General features: G+C 43.7%; 1 protein-coding gene across 1 annotated transcript in view; it reads left to right on the plus strand.

Moving 5' to 3' along the window:
* LOC110489609 (teashirt homolog 1) overlaps nt 1-15,314 on the plus strand; it is a 40,641-nt gene extending 25,327 nt beyond the window's left edge. The window contains exon 3 of the mRNA XM_021562345.2: nt 10,520-15,314. Coding sequence (XP_021418020.2) covers nt 10,520-13,992 — 3,473 coding nt within the window. The 3' untranslated portion in view covers nt 13,993-15,314. The remainder of the gene's footprint in view (nt 1-10,519) is intronic.
* The last annotated feature ends 5,654 nt before the right edge of the window (nt 15,315-20,968 follow it).

Raw genomic sequence — 20,968 nt, forward strand, 5'->3', positions numbered from 1 at the left:
GTGTGGGGAGGGAGGGGGGGGGGGGGGGGGGGGCTGGCGTCGGTGGTTGGACCAGTGTGGGGAGGGAGGGAGGGGTTGACGTCGGTGGTTGGACCAGTGTGGGGAGGGAGGGAGGGGCTGACGTTGGTGGTTGGACCAGTGTGGGGAGGGAGGGAGGGAGGGGTTGACGTCGGTGGTTGGACCAGTGTGGGGAGGGAGGGAGGGGCTGACGTCGGTGGTTGGACCAGTGTAGGGAGGGAGGGAGGGGCTGACGTCGGTGGTTGGACCAGTGTGGGGAGGGAGGGAGAGGCTGACGTCGGTGGTTGGACCAGTGTGGGGAGGGAGAGCAGGGAAGGGAGGATAGGGTAGGGAAAGGAAAGGAGGAGGTGGAAAGTGGTGGGGGTGGCAGTGAGGGGAATTATTTGAGGACCTATATCACTCACATCTCCAGACTAGATATTAGGACTTAGGAAGATGATGCAAGGGAAACAAATCATGTATTACAGAAATTGATAATTATCCTATATATTTCGATTTCTCTATATTTTGCAAAAACTTTTTACCTCTTAATTTAGGTGAGATGGTCCGTCTGGTGGTGCTAAACCCCAGACACTTACAGTAGGTATCCATTTTTTTCTTACACATCTATAGTGCATGTAGCCTACTCTATACGGTCCTGTAAACAATCAACTGTATCATGGAGAGTGGGAAGTGGAGGGTGGCAGGCCCAGATTCCGGTCTGCTGTTGTGTACCTCTGTGCCTACAAAAAGGTGCACTCTAAAGAGTGTACCGTCCGGTGACGGAGATGAGGGGAGGGCCTCGGTGGGCAGACCGACACGCAGGCAGGCCACTGCTCTCTCACATGAGTTGCTCCAGAGGAATCCACAACCCAGCATGCTCTCCGTCTGCTCTCCATCTCTCTGACACGGCGGGCCGGCAGCAGACATTACCATAATTGGGTTTTCTACATGACGGGACAGAATAAATAATAATGTCATTTTATTTACAACCGCCTCCCCTCTTGTCCCGATCCGAGGAGCTATCTCCCCCCCCCCCTCCTCATCCCCTTCACACACACTCATCCCTCTCTCTCTGGCTGGCGCGAGTCGTCTCGTCGGGCCGCCACGGCGCGTAGGTCAAGCGATGGCTTTTTGATCAGCTCCTGTCCAAAGCCATCAGGGCTGAGAGGACCGTAATGGAGGAGCGGGGTGACAAACAGAATGTAGGGGAAGGAATAAGACTGCCAGTTTCCCATTAGAGCGTGGGCTAAATGGCCCCTGGCCCCCACCTCCCTCCCAGCTCCCCATACCCCCACTAGCCCACTCCAACACCAGCCTAAATCACATGAGTGAAGGGGGCCAGGATTGGACATTAGTGGTGCAAATGACTGCAGTGATTGCACCCCTCTTCCCAAAATCACATCAGATAAATAGAGAAATGTGTGTAAGGAAATAGGAGGGGTGTTGGGGAATGGGGGTCGGATGGCAGAGTAACCGACTGGTCTCCTCCCCCGTTCTCTCCCTCCCTCTCTCCCTCCCTCCCTCTCTCTCCCTCCCTCTCTCCCTCCCTCTCTCCCTCCCTCTCTCCCTCTCTCTCTCCCTCTCTCTCTCCCTCTCTCTCTCCCTCCCTCTCTCTCTCCCTCTCTCTCTCTCCCTCCCTCTCTCCCTCTCTCTCTCTCTCCCTCTCTCTCTCCCTCCCTCTCTCTCTCCCTCCCTCTCTCCCTCTCTCCCTCTCGTTTCATCGCCTTTCTGCTTTTCTTATCTGTTTTGTTTGACACAGAGATCAATTCATTTAACAACTAGCAGATTTCGGAAAGACAACAAAAACACAAAATGGAAGGGCCAGACCAAGATGCCAAAGCTTGAGAAGAAATGATATGACGCTGAGCCTACTCTCTGCTAAAACGCTGATACACATGTGATTCCATTTCAGTTGTTATCATTCCCCAAATCAAATGAAACAGACGTGTGTGTGTGTGTGTGTGTGTGTGTGTGTGTGTGTGTGTGTGTGTGTGTTACACCTCCAGCCCTAACATTATGTTGAGACAGTACAGAGTGAAAAGGAACACAGTCATCCCAGACCCATTAATCATAACACCATCTAGACCCCCGTGTCTCTCTGTCGGTCTACTCTCCAACAAGACTACACTCATCTGAAACCCCCTAACGTGAGATGAAACTAGGGTTTACTTTGTTTGGTAACAGTTAAACAGAAACTAGGGTTTGGTAACAGTTAAACAGAAACTAGGGTTTACTTTGTTTGGTAACAATTAAACAGAAACTAGGGTTTACTTTGTTTGGTAACAGTTAAACAGAAACTAGGGTTTACTTTGTTTGGTAACAGTTAAACAGAAACTAGGGTTTACTTTGTTTGGTAACAGTTAAACAGAAACTAGGGTTTACTTTGTCTGGTAACAGTTAAACAGAAACTAGGGTTTGGTAACAGTTAAACAGAAACAAGGGTTTACTTTGTTTGGTAACAGTTAAACAGAAACAAGGGTTTACTTTGTTTTGGTAACAGTTAAACAGAAACTAGGGTTTACTTTGTCTGGTAACAGTTAAACAGAAACTAGGGTTTACTTTGTTTGGTAACAGTTAAACAGAAACTAGGGTTTACTTTGTTTGGTAACAGTTAAACAGAAACTAGGGTTTACTTTGTCTGGTAACAGTTAAACAGAAACTAGGGTTTGGTAACAGTTAAACAGAAACAAGGGTTTACTTTGTTTGGTAACAGTTAAACAGAAACAAGGGTTTACTTTGTTTTGGTAACAGTTAAACAGAAACTAGGGTTTACTTTGTTTGGTAACAGTTAAACAGAAACTAGGGTTTACTTTGTTTGGTAACAGTTAAACAGAAACTAGGGTTTGGTAACAGTTAAACAGAAACTAGGGTTTACTTTGTTTGGTAACAATTAAACAGAAACTAGGGTTTACTTTGTTTGGTAACAGTTAAACAGAAACTAGGGTTTACTTTGTTTGGTAACAGTTAAACAGAAACAAGGGTTTACTTTGTTTGGTAACAGTTAAACAGAAACTAGGGTTTACTTTGTCTGGTAACAGTTAAACAGAAACTAGGGTTTACTTTGTTTGGTAACAGTTAAACAGAAACTAGGGTTTACTTTGTTTTGGTAACAGTTAAACAGAAACTAGGGTTTACTTTGTCTGGTAACAGTTAAACAGAAACTAGGGTTTACTTTGTTTGGTAACAGTTAAACAGAAACTAGGGTTTACTTTGTTTGGTAACAGTTAAACAGAAACTAGGGTTTACTTTGTCTGGTAACAGTTAAACAGAAACTAGGGTTTACTTTGTCTGGTAACAGTTAAACAGAAACTAGGGTTTACTTTGTTTGGTAACAGTTAAACAGAAACTAGGGTTTACTTTGTTTGGTAACAGTTAAACAGAAACTAGGGTTTACTTTGTTTTGGTAACAGTTAAACAGAAACTAGGGTTTACTTTGTTTTGGTAACAGTTAAACAGAAACTAGGGTTTACTTTGTTTGGTAACAGTTAAACAGAAACTAGGGTTTACTTTGTTTGGTAACAGTTAAACAGAAACTAGGGTTTACTTTGTTTGGTAACAGTTAAACAGAAACTAGGGTTTACTTTGTCTGGTAACAGTTAAACAGAAACTAGGGTTTACTTTGTTTGGTAACAGTTAAACAGAAACTAGGGTTTACTTTGTTTGGTAACAGTTAAACAGAAACTAGGGTTTACTTTGTCTGGTAACAGTTAAACAGAAACTAGGGTTTACTTTGTTTTGGTAACAATTAAACAGAAACTAGGGTTTGGTAACAGTTAAACAGAAACTAGGGTTTGGTAACAGTTAAACAGAAACAAGGGTTTACTTTGTTTGGTAACAGTTAAACAGAAACTAGGGTTTACTTTGTTTGGTAACAGTTAAACAGAAACAAGGGTTTACTTTGTCTGGTAACAGTTAAACAGAAACTAGGGTTTACTTTGTTTGGTAACAGTTAAACAGAAACAAGGGTTTACTTTGTTTGGTAACAGTTAAACAGAAACTAGGGTTTACTTTGTTTGGTAACAGTTAAACAGAAACTAGGGTTTACTTTGTTTGGTAACAGTTAAACAGAAACTAGGGTTTACTTTGTTTGGTAACAGTTAAACAGAAACTAGGGTTTACTTTGTTTGGTAACAGTTAAACAGAAACAAGGGTTTACTTTGTTTGGTAACAGTTAAACAGAAACAAGGGTTTACTTTGTCTGGTAACAGTTAAACAGAAACTAGGGTTTACTTTGTTTGGTAACAGTTAAACAGAAACTAGGGTTTACTTTGTTTGGTAACAGTTAAACAGAAACTAGGGTTTACTTTGTTTGGTAACAGTTAAACAGAAACTAGGGTTTACTTTGTTTGGTAACAGTTAAACAGAAACAAGGGTTTACTTTGTTTGGTAACAGTTAAACAGAAACTAGGGTTTACTTTGTCTGGTAACAGTTAAACAGAAACTAGGGTTTACTTTGTCTGGTAACAGTTAAACAGAAACAAGGGTTTACTTTGTTTGGTAACAGTTAAACAGAAACTAGGGTTTACTTTGTCTGGTAACAGTTAAACAGAAACTAGGGTTTACTTTGTCTGGTAACAGTTAAACAGAAACTAGGGTTTACTTTGTTTGGTAACAGTTAAACAGAAACTAGGGTTTACTTTGTTTGGTAACAGTTAAACAGAAACTAGGGTTTACTTTGTCTGGTAACAGTTAAACAGAAACTAGGGTTTACTTTGTTTTGGTAACAATTAAACAGAAACTAGGGTTTGGTAACAGTTAAACAGAAACTAGGGTTTGGTAACAGTTAAACAGAAACAAGGGTTTACTTTGTTTGGTAACAGTTAAACAGAAACTAGGGTTTACTTTGTTTGGTAACAGTTAAACAGAAACAAGGGTTTACTTTGTCTGGTAACAGTTAAACAGAAACTAGGGTTTACTTTGTCTGGTAACAGTTAAACAGAAACTAGGGTTTACTTTGTTTGGTAACAGTTAAACAGAAACTAGGGTTTACTTTGTTTGGTAACAGTTAAACAGAAACTAGGGTTTACTTTGTCTGGTAACAGTTAAACAGAAACTAGGGTTTACTTTGTCTGGTAACAGTTAAACAGAAACTAGGGTTTACTTTGTTTGGTAACAGTTAAACAGAAACTAGGGTTTACTTTGTTTGGTAACAGTTAAACAGAAACTAGGGTTTACTTTGTTTTGGTAACAGTTAAACAGAAACTAGGGTTTACTTTGTTTTGGTAACAGTTAAACAGAAACTAGGGTTTACTTTGTTTGGTAACAGTTAAACAGAAACTAGGGTTTACTTTGTTTGGTAACAGTTAAACAGAAACTAGGGTTTACTTTGTCTGGTAACAGTTAAACAGAAACTAGGGTTTACTTTGTTTGGTAACAGTTAAACAGAAACTAGGGTTTACTTTGTTTGGTAACAGTTAAACAGAAACTAGGGTTTACTTTGTCTGGTAACAGTTAAACAGAAACTAGGGTTTACTTTGTTTTGGTAACAGTTAAACAGAAACTAGGGTTTGGTAACAGTTAAACAGAAACTAGGGTTTGGTAACAGTTAAACAGAAACAAGGGTTTACTTTGTTTGGTAACAGTTAAACAGAAACTAGGGTTTACTTTGTTTGGTAACAGTTAAACAGAAACAAGGGTTTACTTTGTCTGGTAACAGTTAAACAGAAACTAGGGTTTACTTTGTTTGGTAACAGTTAAACAGAAACAAGGGTTTACTTTGTTTGGTAACAGTTAAACAGAAACTAGGGTTTACTTTGTTTGGTAACAGTTAAACAGAAACTAGGGTTTACTTTGTTTGGTAACAGTTAAACAGAAACTAGGGTTTACTTTGTTTGGTAACAGTTAAACAGAAACTAGGGTTTACTTTGTTTGGTAACAGTTAAACAGAAACTAGGGTTTACTTTGTTTGGTAACAGTTAAACAGAAACTAGGGTTTACTTTGTTTGGTAACAGTTAAACAGAAACTAGGGTTTACTTTGTTTGGTAACAGTTAAACAGAAACTAGGGTTTACTTTGTTTGGTAACAGTTAAACAGAAACTAGGGTTTACTTTGTTTTGGTAACAGTTAAACAGAAACTAGGGTTTACTTTGTTTTGGTAACAGTTAAACAGAAACTAGGGTTTACTTTGTTTGGTAACAGTTAAACAGAAACTAGGGTTTACTTTGTTTTGGTAACAGTTAAACAGAAACTAGGGTTTACTTTGTCTGGTAACAGTTAAACAGAAACTAGGGTTTACTTTGTTTGGTAACAGTTAAACAGAAACTAGGGTTTACTTTGTCTGGTAACAGTTAAACAGAAACTAGGGTTTACTTTGTTTGGTAACAGTTAAACAGAAACTAGGGTTTACTTTGTTTTGGTAACAGTTAAACAGAAACTAGGGTTTACTTTGTCTGGTAACAGTTAAACAGAAACTAGGGTTTACTTTGTTTGGTAACAGTTAAACAGAAACTAGGGTTTACTTTGTTTTGGTAACAGTTAAACAGAAACTAGGGTTTACTTTGTTTTGGTAACAGTTAAACAGAAACTAGGGTTTACTTTGTCTGGTAACAGTTAAACAGAAACTAGGGTTTACTTTGTCTGGTAACAGTTAAACAGAAACTAGGGTTTACTTTGTTTGGTAACAGTTAAACAGAAACTAGGGTTTACTTTGTCTGGTAACAGTTAAACAGAAACTAGGGTTTACTTTGTCTGGTAACAGTTAAACAGAAACTAGGGTTTACTTTGTTTGGTAACAGTTAAACAGAAACTAGGGTTTACTTTGTCTGGTAACAGTTAAACAGAAACTAGGGTTTACTTTGTCTGGTAACAGTTAAACAGAAACTAGGGTTTACTTTGTTTGGTAACAGTTAAACAGAAACTAGGGTTTACTTTGTTTGGTAACAGTTAAACAGAAACTAGGGTTTACTTTGTTTGGTAACAGTTAAACAGAAACTAGGGTTTACTTTGTTTGGTAACAATTAAACAGAAACTAGGGTTTACTTTGTTTTGGTAACAGTTAAACAGAAACTAGGGTTTACTTTGTTTGGTAACAGTTAAACAGAAACTAGGGTTTGGTAACAGTTAAACAGAAACTAGGGTTTACTTTGTTTGGTAACAGTTAAACAGAAACTAGGGTTTACTTTGTTTGGTAACAGTTAAACAGAAACTAGGGTTTACTTTGTTTGGTAACAGTTAAACAGAAACTAGGGTTTACTTTGTCTGGTAACAGTTAAACAGAAACTAGGGTTTACTTTGTTTGGTAACAGTTAAACAGAAACTAGGGTTTACTTTGTTTGGTAACAGTTAAACAGAAACTAGGGTTTACTTTGTCTGGTAACAGTTAAACAGAAACTAGGGTTTACTTTGTTTGGTAACAGTTAAACAGAAACTAGGGTTTACTTTGTTTGGTAACAATTAAACAGAAACTAGGGTTTACTTTGTTTTGGTAACAGTTAAACAGAAACTAGGGTTTACTTTGTTTTGGTAACAGTTAAACAGAAACTAGGGTTTACTTTGTTTTGGTAACAGTTAAACAGAAACTAGGGTTTACTTTGTTTTGGTAACAGTTAAACAGAAACTAGGGTTTACTTTGTCTGGTAACAGTTAAACAGAAACTAGGGTTTACTTTGTTTGGTAACAGTTAAACAGAAACTAGGGTTTACTTTGTTTGGTAACAGTTAAACAGAAACTAGGGTTTACTTTGTCTGGTAACAGTTAAACAGAAACTAGGGTTTACTTTGTTTTGGTAACAGTTACTGATAGTGTAGTTTGTTGCACATAATATAGATGGACTGTCCACTAACACCTTTTTTTCAAAAACATTGTAGATCGTCCATGGTGTTGCTAATGTTTAGTATGTATGCGTGTGTGGTGCCCAGAAATGGCGTGGCGTTTAGTGTGTGTGTGTGTGTGTTGCGGTGACATGGCGTGGCTTGATCCCGGACGTTTGTGACAGCACAGGACTCGGGACACATCCTGGCCGCGCCACCACCTGTCCCTTTGACGGCGAGGCGTCCTGGAGCAGAAGTGACAGGCGCCTTTACGGCCGTGCAGATGGCCCCGCTCACAGCCATCACCCGCTCGGCAAGCTAAACCACCGGGGACAGCACGCCAAACCCCTCCCCTTCGCTCCCGTCTCCCCTCATATGTGTGTCTAGGTTTAGGACACTTTGAGTCGTTGTGTTCGATCGGGTTTCATGAATGACTGAACGGATATGGCTGTCCTATTTCCGTTTAGTTGTTTTTTTTAGGGAGGGGGAGGAGTTGTTGTCTGATTGCGATTTAATCACACAGTCAAAATATATAGATTTTTTTCGCAATTCTCTACCTAGGCCTAATTTTTAGATGGGTTTCATCATAAGATCCCATATTTATGGTTTCTGAAGCCTTCCACTTTCCAACCTGTGATTTTACAGATGTTTTAAGCCGTTCTTTTGTCGGCAGGCTTTGATTTCCCTCTCTTTGTTGTTTCCATGACAACACGAGGGGATAAGCATTGATTGACAGTTATCGTCAAAGGGTTTCCTTCACGTCCTGTCGTTCACCATTCCCTGCCCCTCCCCCTCCCTGCCTTCGGCCTGTACTTTGCCATTCACTCACAGATATTGTTCCTCCGTTCCATTCCCCCTTTCGTTCCGTAGATTTGCGGGGCTGCCAAAATGCCGTTTTTGGCGCCGATGTTGTGGACATAGTTCTTCACATGGGTTCACTGGAACTGATCAGAGGCTAGTGACGACTGAATCGCCTGTTTTACTGTATGATTTCATCGTCCTCTTTCTTTTCAAGCACAAGTTGGCCGTTGGCGAGGGGAAGGCTGGCATAATACCGGGGAAATGTCTTACAGTTAGAGTTTGTACAGTAGATAGCTAATGCTAATCTGCTGTGTTAGGGATTTTCAGAGTTTTAGGAACTGTCTCAGCTTCTGTCTGTCAGTGGGATTGAAACACAGCCAGGCTCTCCTGTGCTGCGCTCACTTCCCTCCAAATCCTGTCAGGAATCAAGAGAATGAGCAGAATACAGTCTGTGGCTCGTTTTGGAGAGAAGGGCATATCAGTCATAGACAGAAAATGCAAACCTATAGACAACGGTAGGTCCTTTATGTTCGAAAGCTACCGCGTTAAAACGTACATGTATGAGAACAGACACACACCAATGCAGGCACACACACACAAACACGCACGTGCACACGCGCACGCACACACTTCCGTATGCAGCTGCTCGCCTTTTTTCCCCCTCCCATCTCCTCTCAGGCAGCAGTAAATGGTGCCAGTGTACATATATCAGGTATTATGTCCACTTAGATTATGATATGACAGGTTAGCGTGCTGTTTGAAGCTGACAGCACATCTGTTTCATCAGGAGAGACTGATGCTGGCATCTAGGACACACATCTCACCACGGAGGAAGGAGATAAAGGGAAAACTGAGGGGGCCGTCTTTCCTGTCTCCCCTCCCTTGCTCCGTCTCTCCCTCTCTCCACCTCTTATTTACTCTGCCCCCCCCACCTCTCCCTGGCTTTAATGCTCACCAACTCTCTCCTGCCTCTCCTACGTTCTATTTTCTCACCGACACACTCACAATATTTCCCATATTCTTTCCCTCGCTCTCTCTCCCTTGCTCTCTCTCTCTCTTTCCCTTGCTCTCTCTCTCTCTTTCCCTTGCTCTCTCTCTCTCTCTCCCTTGCTCTCTCTCTCTTTCCCTTGCTCGCTCTCTCTCTCTCTCTTTCTCTCTCCCTTGCTCTCTCTCTTTCTCTCTCCCTTGCTCTCTCTCTCCAGCTCTCTCTTTCCCTTGCTCTCTCTGTCTCTCTTGTACCTGTTACATTATGCTGTCTATCCTGTACGTTCTTTAGTTTCATCCCGTGTTTTTGATGCTAAGTTGTTTACACACGGTATGTGTCGAGGAAAAGAATACAGAACACAATGTATAGTATGACTCATATCCACTTCCACCTCTCAATAAGCTGTCTAACATAACAGAGACAGTCAAGGAGTGTCACTCCCCTATTTGACATTGTAGAGATGACTTGACAGTACTGTCTGGTATTTAATATCATTTTATTTATTAACTCCGCGAGAGTGGCCTTTGGCACATGAGTGTGGGTGAAGGAGATGCTGCAACATCCCAGAATGATTGTTTTGTTTCCCTCCCTCCTGATCGGTTGCGTAAGCTCACCACGTGAATGACTAAATAAAGTGAAGTTCACTGTCTGTGTGGGGGGGGGGGGGGGGGGGGGGGGGTAGAGATAAGGCATGGGGGAGAAGGAAAGGAGGAGAGTCAAGCAGCTGGCTAACAAGGCCAAGCAGTTAGCGATATCCTAGGGAACAGCAGGCATGGGCAACGAAATAGGGAGTTAAGAAAGACTCACTGACACTCAAAGACATACACGTGAGCACACACACACACACACAGATAAAAGCCGATATTTCCTGCCACAGACTATTCATCACTCTGTTTTGTCAGTGGTCCTGTTAGTGAATTGTAAGTCTTTTATTTCACTTTGCTGACCTCCTTTTTCCCTTTTCTCTACCGCTCTCTCTTCCAGCTTACTCACCAGAGGACGAGTTTAAGGCTGGAGCAGTCGATGAGGAACACCTGCAGGATGACGGGCTGTCACTGAACGGGGAGGACACTGCGTACCTTTGCAACGAGGAAGAGGATGGAGGACAGCCGCCCAGCTACCGGGCCTCTCCACTCAGTAATGGCACCAACCCAGACGCTGGCTACGGCTCCCCGCTCAGCGATGCCAGTGACCGGCTCACAGACTACAAGAGCACCTCCTCCAGGGATGGCCATGAGAGGGAGGAAGCCCCCCTCCCTTCTGGACTGAACAATGGCCTCTCACTGAGGGACAGCCTGGCTCAGATGAAAGCTGTCTATGCAAACCTGATCTCAGATGCCTCCTGGTCCAGCATTGCCATGGACATCATGAAAGCCACGCCTGCTACTGCTGGCGCCATCCCCATCCCCACCGCCACCAGCCCCACCACTACCACCACACACAACAACAACCACAGTGAGAACAGCAATGCTAGCAGCCACCACCACAATGGGAGAAGAAGTACGGCCACCGCCAACCACCAAACAAGCAGTGGCAGTGGCAGCTCTAACGGCACCGTGGCTACCTCCATCAGTAGCAACAGTGGCACCAGCAGTGGCGGTGGCAGTGCTAGTAACGGTGGGGCTGTGGCCTATGACTGGCACCAGGCAGCCTTGGCTAAGACCTTCCAGCATACCCCTTACCAACTGCTGCCTGAGCCCAGCCTGTTCAGCACGGTACAGCTCTACCGCCAGAACAACAAGCTCTACGGCTCAGTCTTCACCGGCGCCAGCAAGTTCCGCTGCAAAGACTGCAGCGGCGCCTACGACACGCTGGTGGGGCTCACGGTCCACATGAACGAGTCGGGCCACTACCGTGACGACAACAAGGACAAGGAGGAAGAGCGGGGCAAGCGCTGGTCCAAGCCCCGCAAGCGCTCCCTGATGGAGATGGAGGGCAAAGAGGACGCTCAGAAGGTGCTCAAGTGCATGTACTGCGGCCACTCCTTTGAGTCTCTGCAGGACCTGAGCGTCCACATGATCAAGACCAAGCATTACCAGAAAGTGCCCCTCAAAGAACCAGTGCCTGCCCTGGTCACTAAACCGATGCCCTCTGCCAAAAAAAGAGCCCTCCAGGACGCCCTAGTATCCCCATGCTCCCCAGACTCTGTCCATGGTAGCGGTGGCCACATGCCCCAAGGGGACGTTGGGAAAGACCCCAAGTCCACGACAAACCCCTATGTCACACCCAACAACCGCTACGGCTATCAGAACGGTGCCAGCTACACTTGGCAGTTTGAGGCTCGCAAGGCCCAGATCCTGAAGTGTATGGAGTGCGGGAGCTCCCACGATACACTGCAGCAGCTGACTGCCCACATGATGGTCACAGGCCACTTCCTCAAGGTCACCAACTCCGCCTCAAAAAAGGGCAAGCAGCTAGTGTTTGACTCAGTGGTGGAGGAGAAGATCCAATCCATCCCTCTGCCACCCACCACCACCAGGCTTCCCGTCCCCAGCGTCAAATCTCAGCCTGTCTCCCCTGCACTCTCCTGCGGCTCTGACGAAAAGAGAGAACCGGAAGACGAGAGGATGGAGGCAAGTGAACCCAGGGAGAAAAAGATCAAAGAGGAGAAGGAAGAGCCAGGTGAGAAGACTGAGGTGAACGCTGGGTCGTATAAATATCTGACAGAGGAGGACCTGGAGGAGGCTCCTAAAGGAGGTTTGGACATCCTCAAGTCCCTGGAGAACACTGTGTCCAGTGCCATCAGCAAGGCCCAGACGGGCACGCCCCAGTGGGGTGGTGGCTACCCCAGCATCCACGCTGCTTACCAGCTCCAGGGCCACATGAAACATGCAGCACTGCACTCCTCGGTCCAGAGTGTGCAGATCCAGCCGGTGTTCAACAGCGGGCTCCGCGGCCTGGTGAACCAGGACTCAGGCTCAGTGAGCCACTCCCCCAGGAGCCCTGCATCTCCGCCCTCTCTCAGGAGCAATGTTACTGCCATGGAAGAGCTGGTGGAGAAGGTCACAAGGAAAGCTGTTGCTGCTGCTGTGAAGAAAGAGAAAGAGGAGAAGATGGTCAGCTTGGACCGCCACAGGCATTCATCCTCCATCAAGTCGCCGTCTCCTGTACTGAAAGAGCAGAGGGACCACCAATCAGGGCCCAATGACCTCACTGTCGGGAAGCCCCTCGTGAGGAACAGCAGCCCTGGAAATTTAGAGTCGGAGCTGGTCTGCAAAAAGGAGCCCAAAGAGAGCCTGGTAGACAACCACCACAGCCATTCAAAGAACGGCCCAGAGACTCGCCAGTCACCCATCACCAACGGCACCAACAGCTTGGGCATCATCACCGATCACTCACCAGAGAGGCCTTTCATCAACCCCCTCAGCGCACTTCAGTCAATCATGAACAACCACCTGGGCAAGGCATCCAAGCCCGTCAGCCCCGCGGGCGACCCGCTGGCCATGCTCTACAAGATCAGCAACAGCGTGATGGAGAAACCGGCCTTCAACCAGACTCAAGCCAAGCAAGCCGAGCCCATCAACCGCTACTATCAGTACGAGAACAACGACCAGCCTATGGACCTGAGGAAGTCCAAAAACAGCAACAGCAACAACAGCAACAGCAACAGCAGCACTGGCATCAACAGTAACAGCAGCATAAATGGTAACAAACCCATAATGTCAAGCCTGTCTCTGTCTGACATTTCTTCTCCTCTGAGAGAGAATGCTTTGATGGACATCTCAGACATGGTGAAGAACCTTACAGGCAGGCTGACACCCAAGTCCTCCGCCCCGTCATCCATCTCCGAGAAGTCGGACGCAGACGGCAGTGCGTTCGAGGATGCTCTGGAGGACCTCTCCCCGGTCCAGAAGAGGAAAGGGCGGCAGTCCAACTGGAACCCCCAGCACCTCCTCATCCTCCAGGCTCAGTTCTGCTCTAGCCTGCGGGAGACCCCGGAGGGCCGCTACGCCATGACGGACCTCGGCCCCCAAGAGCGGGTTCACATCTGCAAGTTCACAGGCCTCTCCATGACCACCATCTCTCACTGGCTGGCCAACGTCAAGTACCAGCTCCGGCGGACTGGCGGGACCAAGTTCCTGAAGAACATGGACTCCTGCCAGCCTGTGTTCCTCTGCGGTGACTGTGCCTCGCAGTTCAGGACTGCGTCCGCCTACATCGGCCACCTGGAGTCTCACCTGGGCTTCAGCTTGAAGGACCTGTCCAAGCTGTCCAATGAGCACCTACGGGAGCAGCAGGCTGCCTCCAAGGTGATCACAGACAAAATTACTTTTGGCAGCACCCTGGCATCCCTGACCTCACCAGACGACGACACTGGCTCAGTTTACCAGTGCAGGCTTTGCAATCGGACATTCGTCAGCAAGCACGCAGTCAAACTGCACCTCAGCAAGACCCATGGCAAGTCACCAGAAGATCACCTGGTGTTCGTCACTGCTCTTGAGAAACTGGAGAAGTAGTAGAGAGGTCTGGAGCTGAGGGAAGAGACAGATAAACAGACAGAAAGACGGCTGTGTAACTGACCAGAATTTCATTGCACTAAGATAACATTGTTCACAGTTACTGCACTGGGCCGAACTGAGCCGCCAGAAATCAGTCTTATTTTATGTTGTGATACTGCCTGACTGGACCATGTTTTATTTGATTTTCTTTTGCCAAGCTTTTTTTAACACTTATTTTGTAATGTATTTATATGCTATTTGTCTGATCTGTGCATGTATTTTAGTGAACCAAGGTTAAATACAAGTTTTTTTTTAAAATCTTTTCATGACAAAAAAAAACTACTACTGTTTCAATGGTGACTAAAGTGGCGACCAGAAAATGAATTAGGGGGAAAAGAAAACTGTACAATACTTGATATGAAGAAGTTGAAAATTCATTGTTCACACCAAAAGAATGGACGAACCCCTTGAAAGACTGACGTAGCACCTTATAGACGTTTTAACATTTTATTTGTAAAGAGAACATGTTTTAAGATATTCTGCATTTTGTCCAAAATCTGTTTTAATTTGAAAGATAAATTATTTTCTTCTCTCGGTTCTTGTCACACTGCAACATCTTTGCTAAAGAATGGCCTGCTCAGAAATCTGTCAGTGTATGACAAAACGAAACAGATAATGTAAACATTCAGAGTAATTGAAATGCTGCTTCTGGTTACATATCAGTCAGTGAAAATGAATGGCCGTACAGTATGCAAGTTTGCTCAAACTTTTTTTTTTTTTATGTGAAGTATCACTTATAGTAATTTTCCAATTGTATGGTTTGTTACAAGCTCCTTTAAAAAATTAAAAAATTGGCGCTTTGAATTCAAGCATTTTAAAAGAACAGTCCTTTACATGTAAATGACTCACAGTGAAATGTCATACTCCATAAGACATATCTTGCCATTTGCAATAGCTCAACATTCTTTGTACTTAAAAGGTGTGTGCATTCTTTAACTTTTATATCGTCATTTTATATAAAATAAAATAAAAAAAATACAAAAAATGTGTATATAGATATATACTGTAGATTCACAAAAATGTCATTTTTTAAGAAATAAGAATATAGCTTCTTTGGCTTGGTTTACAGAAATGATTTGAATTATACTTGCATCCAATTTGATGCATGATATGGTGTGAAAAAGAATTAAGCGATGCACAATGACTATACATTTCAATGTTTTATCGATGATATTGTAAAAAAAAAAAAGAATTATTTCTAGCACCGATTAGTTTGTTTTCATTTAGTTTTTTTTTCTCAATTGTAAAATAAATCTCAACGCAGTTCTTGTTAACAGTCATGGATTTGTGATTGTGTGTTTGTTATGCATGGAAGTACATAGACACAGTGAAAAGACTGGGGCTCACTTTGATAATTCTCTGTGGTTACTGTTCTCTGGTGAAGAAAATAAATAACACACTTATAAGTTCTCCGATGAAATACTGTAACTAAATACTCACCGTGCACAACATTTCTGTGTTTTACAAGGTTATATAAGGTGCAACATTATATTATAACATATGATATATTACGTGTAGGGTACACACAAAAGAACATTAGCTTTCCTTCTTCATTGATACACATAAAGATGTAAAAAAAGATAAAAGTCTATAAAGAAAACCTAGTGTCATGCCACGGACTGATGACTGCGAATCATCATATAATGATGATGATGAGGGTGATGATAAGCTGTAAGGGGGTTTATTGTGCTGTGAGCCCCATGCTAGGCTTGTGACTGGCCTTTGGAGTGTCTGCACTGAAAGAATCAGTGTTGTCTTCATGATGGGAATGAATGTGCTTGTGCCTGTCTTCCTGGAAACGAGTCCGATGGGTGTCTGTTCCATTTGATCCAGACTGCTGACGGTCGACACAATAAATAACAACAATTAAGATGTCACGCAATGAGTATTTTGGACTGAAACGATACTATTATATGAGTTTCTCTTGATAATGTCACCCAGCCAACTTTTACAAGAGTTAAGACAATAGATCAGGGACAGAAAGATGAATCATAGTATTAACCCACTGGGCACACACTGGTTGAATCGACGTTGTCTCCATGTAATTTCAATGAAACGTTCCCAGTGGGAGGTGACCTTTGTTTGACCTTTGCTGTAGATTAACAGTCTCACATAAGATGCGTTCCTCAAGCAGCTGTAGAGAAATGGCACCATCAACAATTTGGTCTCAGATTTCCGACTGGGTACTAACTAACAGTGTAATGACTTGCAGTCCTCATTCTCAAAACGTGTTGTATTGGCAGAGTGCGCTGTGCCTGTCACACACACACACACACACACACACACACACACACACACACACATTAGTAAGTAGTCTTTGTGAAAATTATACACATTTTTTTATCCAGCTGCACCTTAGTATGTGCTACATGGATTCGTTGACAAAGGAAACACAGAGAGTGAAGATTAACCGGAATGAGGGTGCAGTTTCTCCAGGAAGGGGTGTTGGGGAGTTGGGTTATAAAACAAACAGAGCAGATAAACAAGGAACACTTTGAGGAGATACTGTTCAATGCACACAAGAAATGAAAAAAGGGGGAAACCTTGTAGGTTTGTCGGTTTAATACCCTACAGCTAAACCTGTCATTCTGCTCTGCCGTCAGATCGCTGTCTGTTGAGCAGATAGAGACTCTATCCCTGCTTTGTTAGAGATCAGCACACTGTTTCCTGTACGCATTCTATGTAAATTACATGCGATAATCGCAGTTCAGGACACAATGCTGGTTCCCGAGGTGCAAACGGAAACCGAGGGTAGATAAACACAGTCTGGGCAGATTTGCATAGCTTTTGTGTTTTGGGCGCGCAGAAACGTGCGCCCTGAGGATTCGTAGGGATTTCCTCTAGGTTTTGTATTAGTAAATGCCGAATTCCTCCCAGGGATCGGACCATTATGTGCAGGAGCAGCAGACAGAGGTGGGTGTCGAGGAGGGGCACAGACAGAATAACTAAGTATTACCTGGGCTTGTGACAGTATGTGGAGGTGAGCATATCAACTTCTCTGCCGCTCCTACTGTAACAAAATTATGAAAGAAGAACAATCGCTACACACAATAACCTAATATAGCCCACAGAATAGGGAAATGCTCCCTAATTGCGAAGGTGTATGTGACATTAGTCACTCCTAAGCTCTATCAGATCTCAATAGGTCAAATGGTTGAGGAAGTGTGTGCGTTGCCATGTTTTCGTATCCAGTAGGACTTTGCATCTGATCCCTCACAGGAGCATTAAATCCCCTTCAAGGTGTATTATAAAACTAAGCTCTGCCTCTGGGTTTGTATTCTGCACATTGCATACACACACACACACACACACACACACACACACACACACACACACACACTCATACTCACACCTCTATGCCTACAGTTGTAGGATAAGAAAACAAGTGCCTTTTTGGTCCTTGTGTCTATGGACTGTCTTACCTGTGAAAATGTTGCGGTTACCGGCAGGCAGAAAGATCAGAGTTACTCCCCCTTAAACAAAGACAAGCTGTAGCAGAGGATCCTACCACCGGTCGATTAAAGCCTTGAACTCTGTGTGCTCCAACATACGTTTTAATACCCCCCCCCAAAATACCACAAATCCAGCAAAACAATGCCTGACAGTATCAGCACAACAAAACCAACACAGACAAAAGGCAACTTTGTATCACATCTGAAAGCAACACGGGACAATCTGTTTGTCTCCTGATATGAGCAGCTATTGTCAACGCTGCATTTGGAAGTTATCCACGTGTGTTTGTGTAATGTGCAAGATGGCTAAACAATGTGGTTTCCTTTTCTCGTTCCACTGTCAAATTTTATGTTGATCTGACATTTGCTTCACCTGCTTCAATTTGAATAGAGCGCACCACAGAAATAGTTTGTTCAAGATGATGATATTAAATTTCACTCTGTAATTTCACTCTTTAAGTTTCTGTGTAGAGCCCATGTTTTCTGTGCTGCTGATCAGTCTTCTGCATCATTGATTCACCCTGAACACTCTCCCTGGAGTTTCATGGTGTTGTAACTCAATGGAGTCCGTCATGTTGCAGTCACACTGCTTCCTTCAGCTGGATGTAATTGATATCTGCAGGTTGCCACTGAGGCGCCCTTGTAAAATTCCATATTAGTGTCAGAAATAGTGCAGTTGTTTTAGATGGCCGGCCAGGGGCCTTTTATCAAAGCAAGGTTATGTTGGCGTCGGAGGGAGATGTGACAAAGTTGTCTTTGCAGGATGATGGTGGCTGACAAATGCAGCTATAACGGATGTTGGAGATAATCTTTGTCTGCCACGTCTTTAGTTATGATCTCTTAGGCTGCCTGGATGAGGACTGCAGGTGTATATCGCCAAGCCCCTTCATCCATCACATGCCCAGACAAAATGCTGAAGATTAAATGTTTCTCCATCTTGGGGATGAGGGATGTGGTTTTATTAAACATCCTCCCCTCCTCTAAAATCTCTCCATACTGCCCGACTGCAGGTTACTTTCTCCTAAGAAGGGAAGTTGTTGTGTTGTTTTCTTCTCAATGGCTTACAAGCAATTTCTGGATCCATGTTGAAACGCACAGTGTGTCTATAGCAGAACACTAAATGATCAAATGCTCAAATACGTTTGATAATTTTCTTGCCTTAGACCACTTTTTGCAACATTCGAAATACAAATGTCATCAGCGAATACAATATTCACTGTCACGTGTTTGTTTCACAAAATATGTACATGTTGTTTTCATCAGAAGAGAAATGGGTGCAATTGTGTTAATTCTTTCTGGCAATCAGTAAATACTAACTGCACAAAATTCTAAATCGCCCCATCAGTGGTCGGTACCATTTACTAAGATGAGGGAGGGGGATTTCTTTTGAATGAGCATGGCCTTATTCCTAGCACAGCATATTGGACAACTGTCTTTCATATTCCATTCACCCAGTTCAATGTAACATCGATAGGTTTAGGCTACTACATGACACTCAGATTTCCACCGTACCCATCATGAGGTTCCTACAACCTAGACAAAGATGAAAGTTTACAAAGTAGATGCAAAGATCGAGAGAAATTTGAGTAGTCAAGGTGACCGACATTGACGTGTTCAGTACCGCCTTGCACACTCTTGCCTGCATCTAGCTAGTTGATCTAGGGTGTAATCATTAGCTCAACTGTTGCAAACGAGAGTTTCTATTGGACAAATTCAGGTACACTATAAGGTACCAGTCAAAAGTTTGGACACACCTACTTGGACACACCTAACTACTTTTTCTTTATTTTTACTATTTTCTACATTGTAGAATAATAGTGAAGACATCAAAACTATAACATAACACATATGGAATCAAGTAGTAACCATAAAAGTGTTAAACAAATCAAAATATATTTTTGAAATTAGATTCTTCAAAGTAGCCACCCTTTGCCTTGATTACAGCTTTGCACACTCTTGGCATTCTCTCAACCAGCTTCGCCTGGAATGCTTTTCCAAAGGTCTTGAAGGAGTTCCCACATATGATGAGAACTTGTTGGCTGCTTTCCCTTCACTCTGCAATCCAACTCATCCCAAACCATCTCAATTGGGTTGAGGTCGGGTGGTTGTGGAGGCTAGGTCATTTGATGCAGCATTCCATGACTCTTCTTTTTGGTCAAATAGCTTTTACACAGCCTGGAGGTGTGTTGGCTCATTGTCCTGCTGAAAAACAAATGATAGTCCCACTAAGCGCAAACCAGGTGGGATAGCATATCGCTGCAGAATGCTGTGGTAGCCATGCTGGTGAAGTATGCCTTGGATTCTAAATAAATCACAGTGTCACCAACAAAGCACCCCACTCCATCACACCTCCTCCTCCATGCTTCATGGTGGGAACCACAAGTGCAGAGATCATCCGTTCATCTACTCTGCGTCTCACAAAGACAGGGCAGTTGGAACCAAAAATCACAAATTTGGACTCATCAGACGGAAGGCCTGATTTCCACTGGTCTAATGTCCATTGCTTGTGTATCTTGGCCCAAGCAAGTCTCTTCTTCTTATTGGTGTCCTTTAGTAGTAGTTTCTTTGCAGCAATTCGACAATGAAGGCCGGATTCATGCTGTCTCCTCTCAACATTTGATGTTGAGATGTGTCTGTTACTTGAACTCTGTGAAGCATTTATTTGGGCTGTAATTTCTGGTAAATCTAATGAATTTATTATCCTCTGCAGCAGAGGTAATGCTGGGTCTTCCTTTTCTGTGGTGGTCCTCATGAGAGCCAGTTTCATCAATTTTCCGAATTGACTGACCTTCATGTCTTAAAGTAATGATTGACTATCATTTCTCTTTGCTTATTTGAGCTGTTTTTGCTATAATATGGACTTGGTATTTTACCAAATAGGGCTATCTTCTGTATACCACCCCAACCTTGTAACAACAAAACTGATTGGCTCAAATGCATTAAGAAGGAAAGAAATTACACAAATTCACTTTTAACATGGCACACCTGTTAATTGAAATGATTTCCAGGTGACTACCTCATGAAGCTAGTTGAGAGAATGCCAAGAGTGTGCAAAATTGTCATCAAGGCAAAGGGTGATTTTTTTTTGTGTGTATTTTCACCCCTTTTTTTCTCCCCAATTTCGTGGTATCCAATTGGTAGTTACAGTCTTGTCTCATCCTGCAACTCCCGTACGGACTCGGGAGAGGCGAAGGTCGAGAGCCATGCGTCCTCCGAAACACAACCCAACCGAGCCGCACTGCTTCTTGACACAATGCCCATCAAAACCGGAAGCCAGCCGCACCAATATGTAGGAGGAATCACTGTACATCTGGCGACTGTATCAGTGTGCACTGCGCCCATGCCCGCCACAGGAGTTGCTAGCGCGCGATGAGACAAGGATATCCCTGCCGGCCAAACCCTCCCCTAACCCGGACGACGCTGGGCCAATTGTGCGCTGCCCCATGGGCCTCCCGGTCACGGCCGGCTGCGACAGAGCCTGG

The sequence above is a fragment of the Oncorhynchus mykiss genome, chromosome 2 (assembly GCF_013265735.2).
Source record: "Oncorhynchus mykiss isolate Arlee chromosome 2, USDA_OmykA_1.1, whole genome shotgun sequence".
In the NCBI taxonomy this organism is placed as follows: Eukaryota; Metazoa; Chordata; class Actinopteri; order Salmoniformes; family Salmonidae; genus Oncorhynchus; species Oncorhynchus mykiss.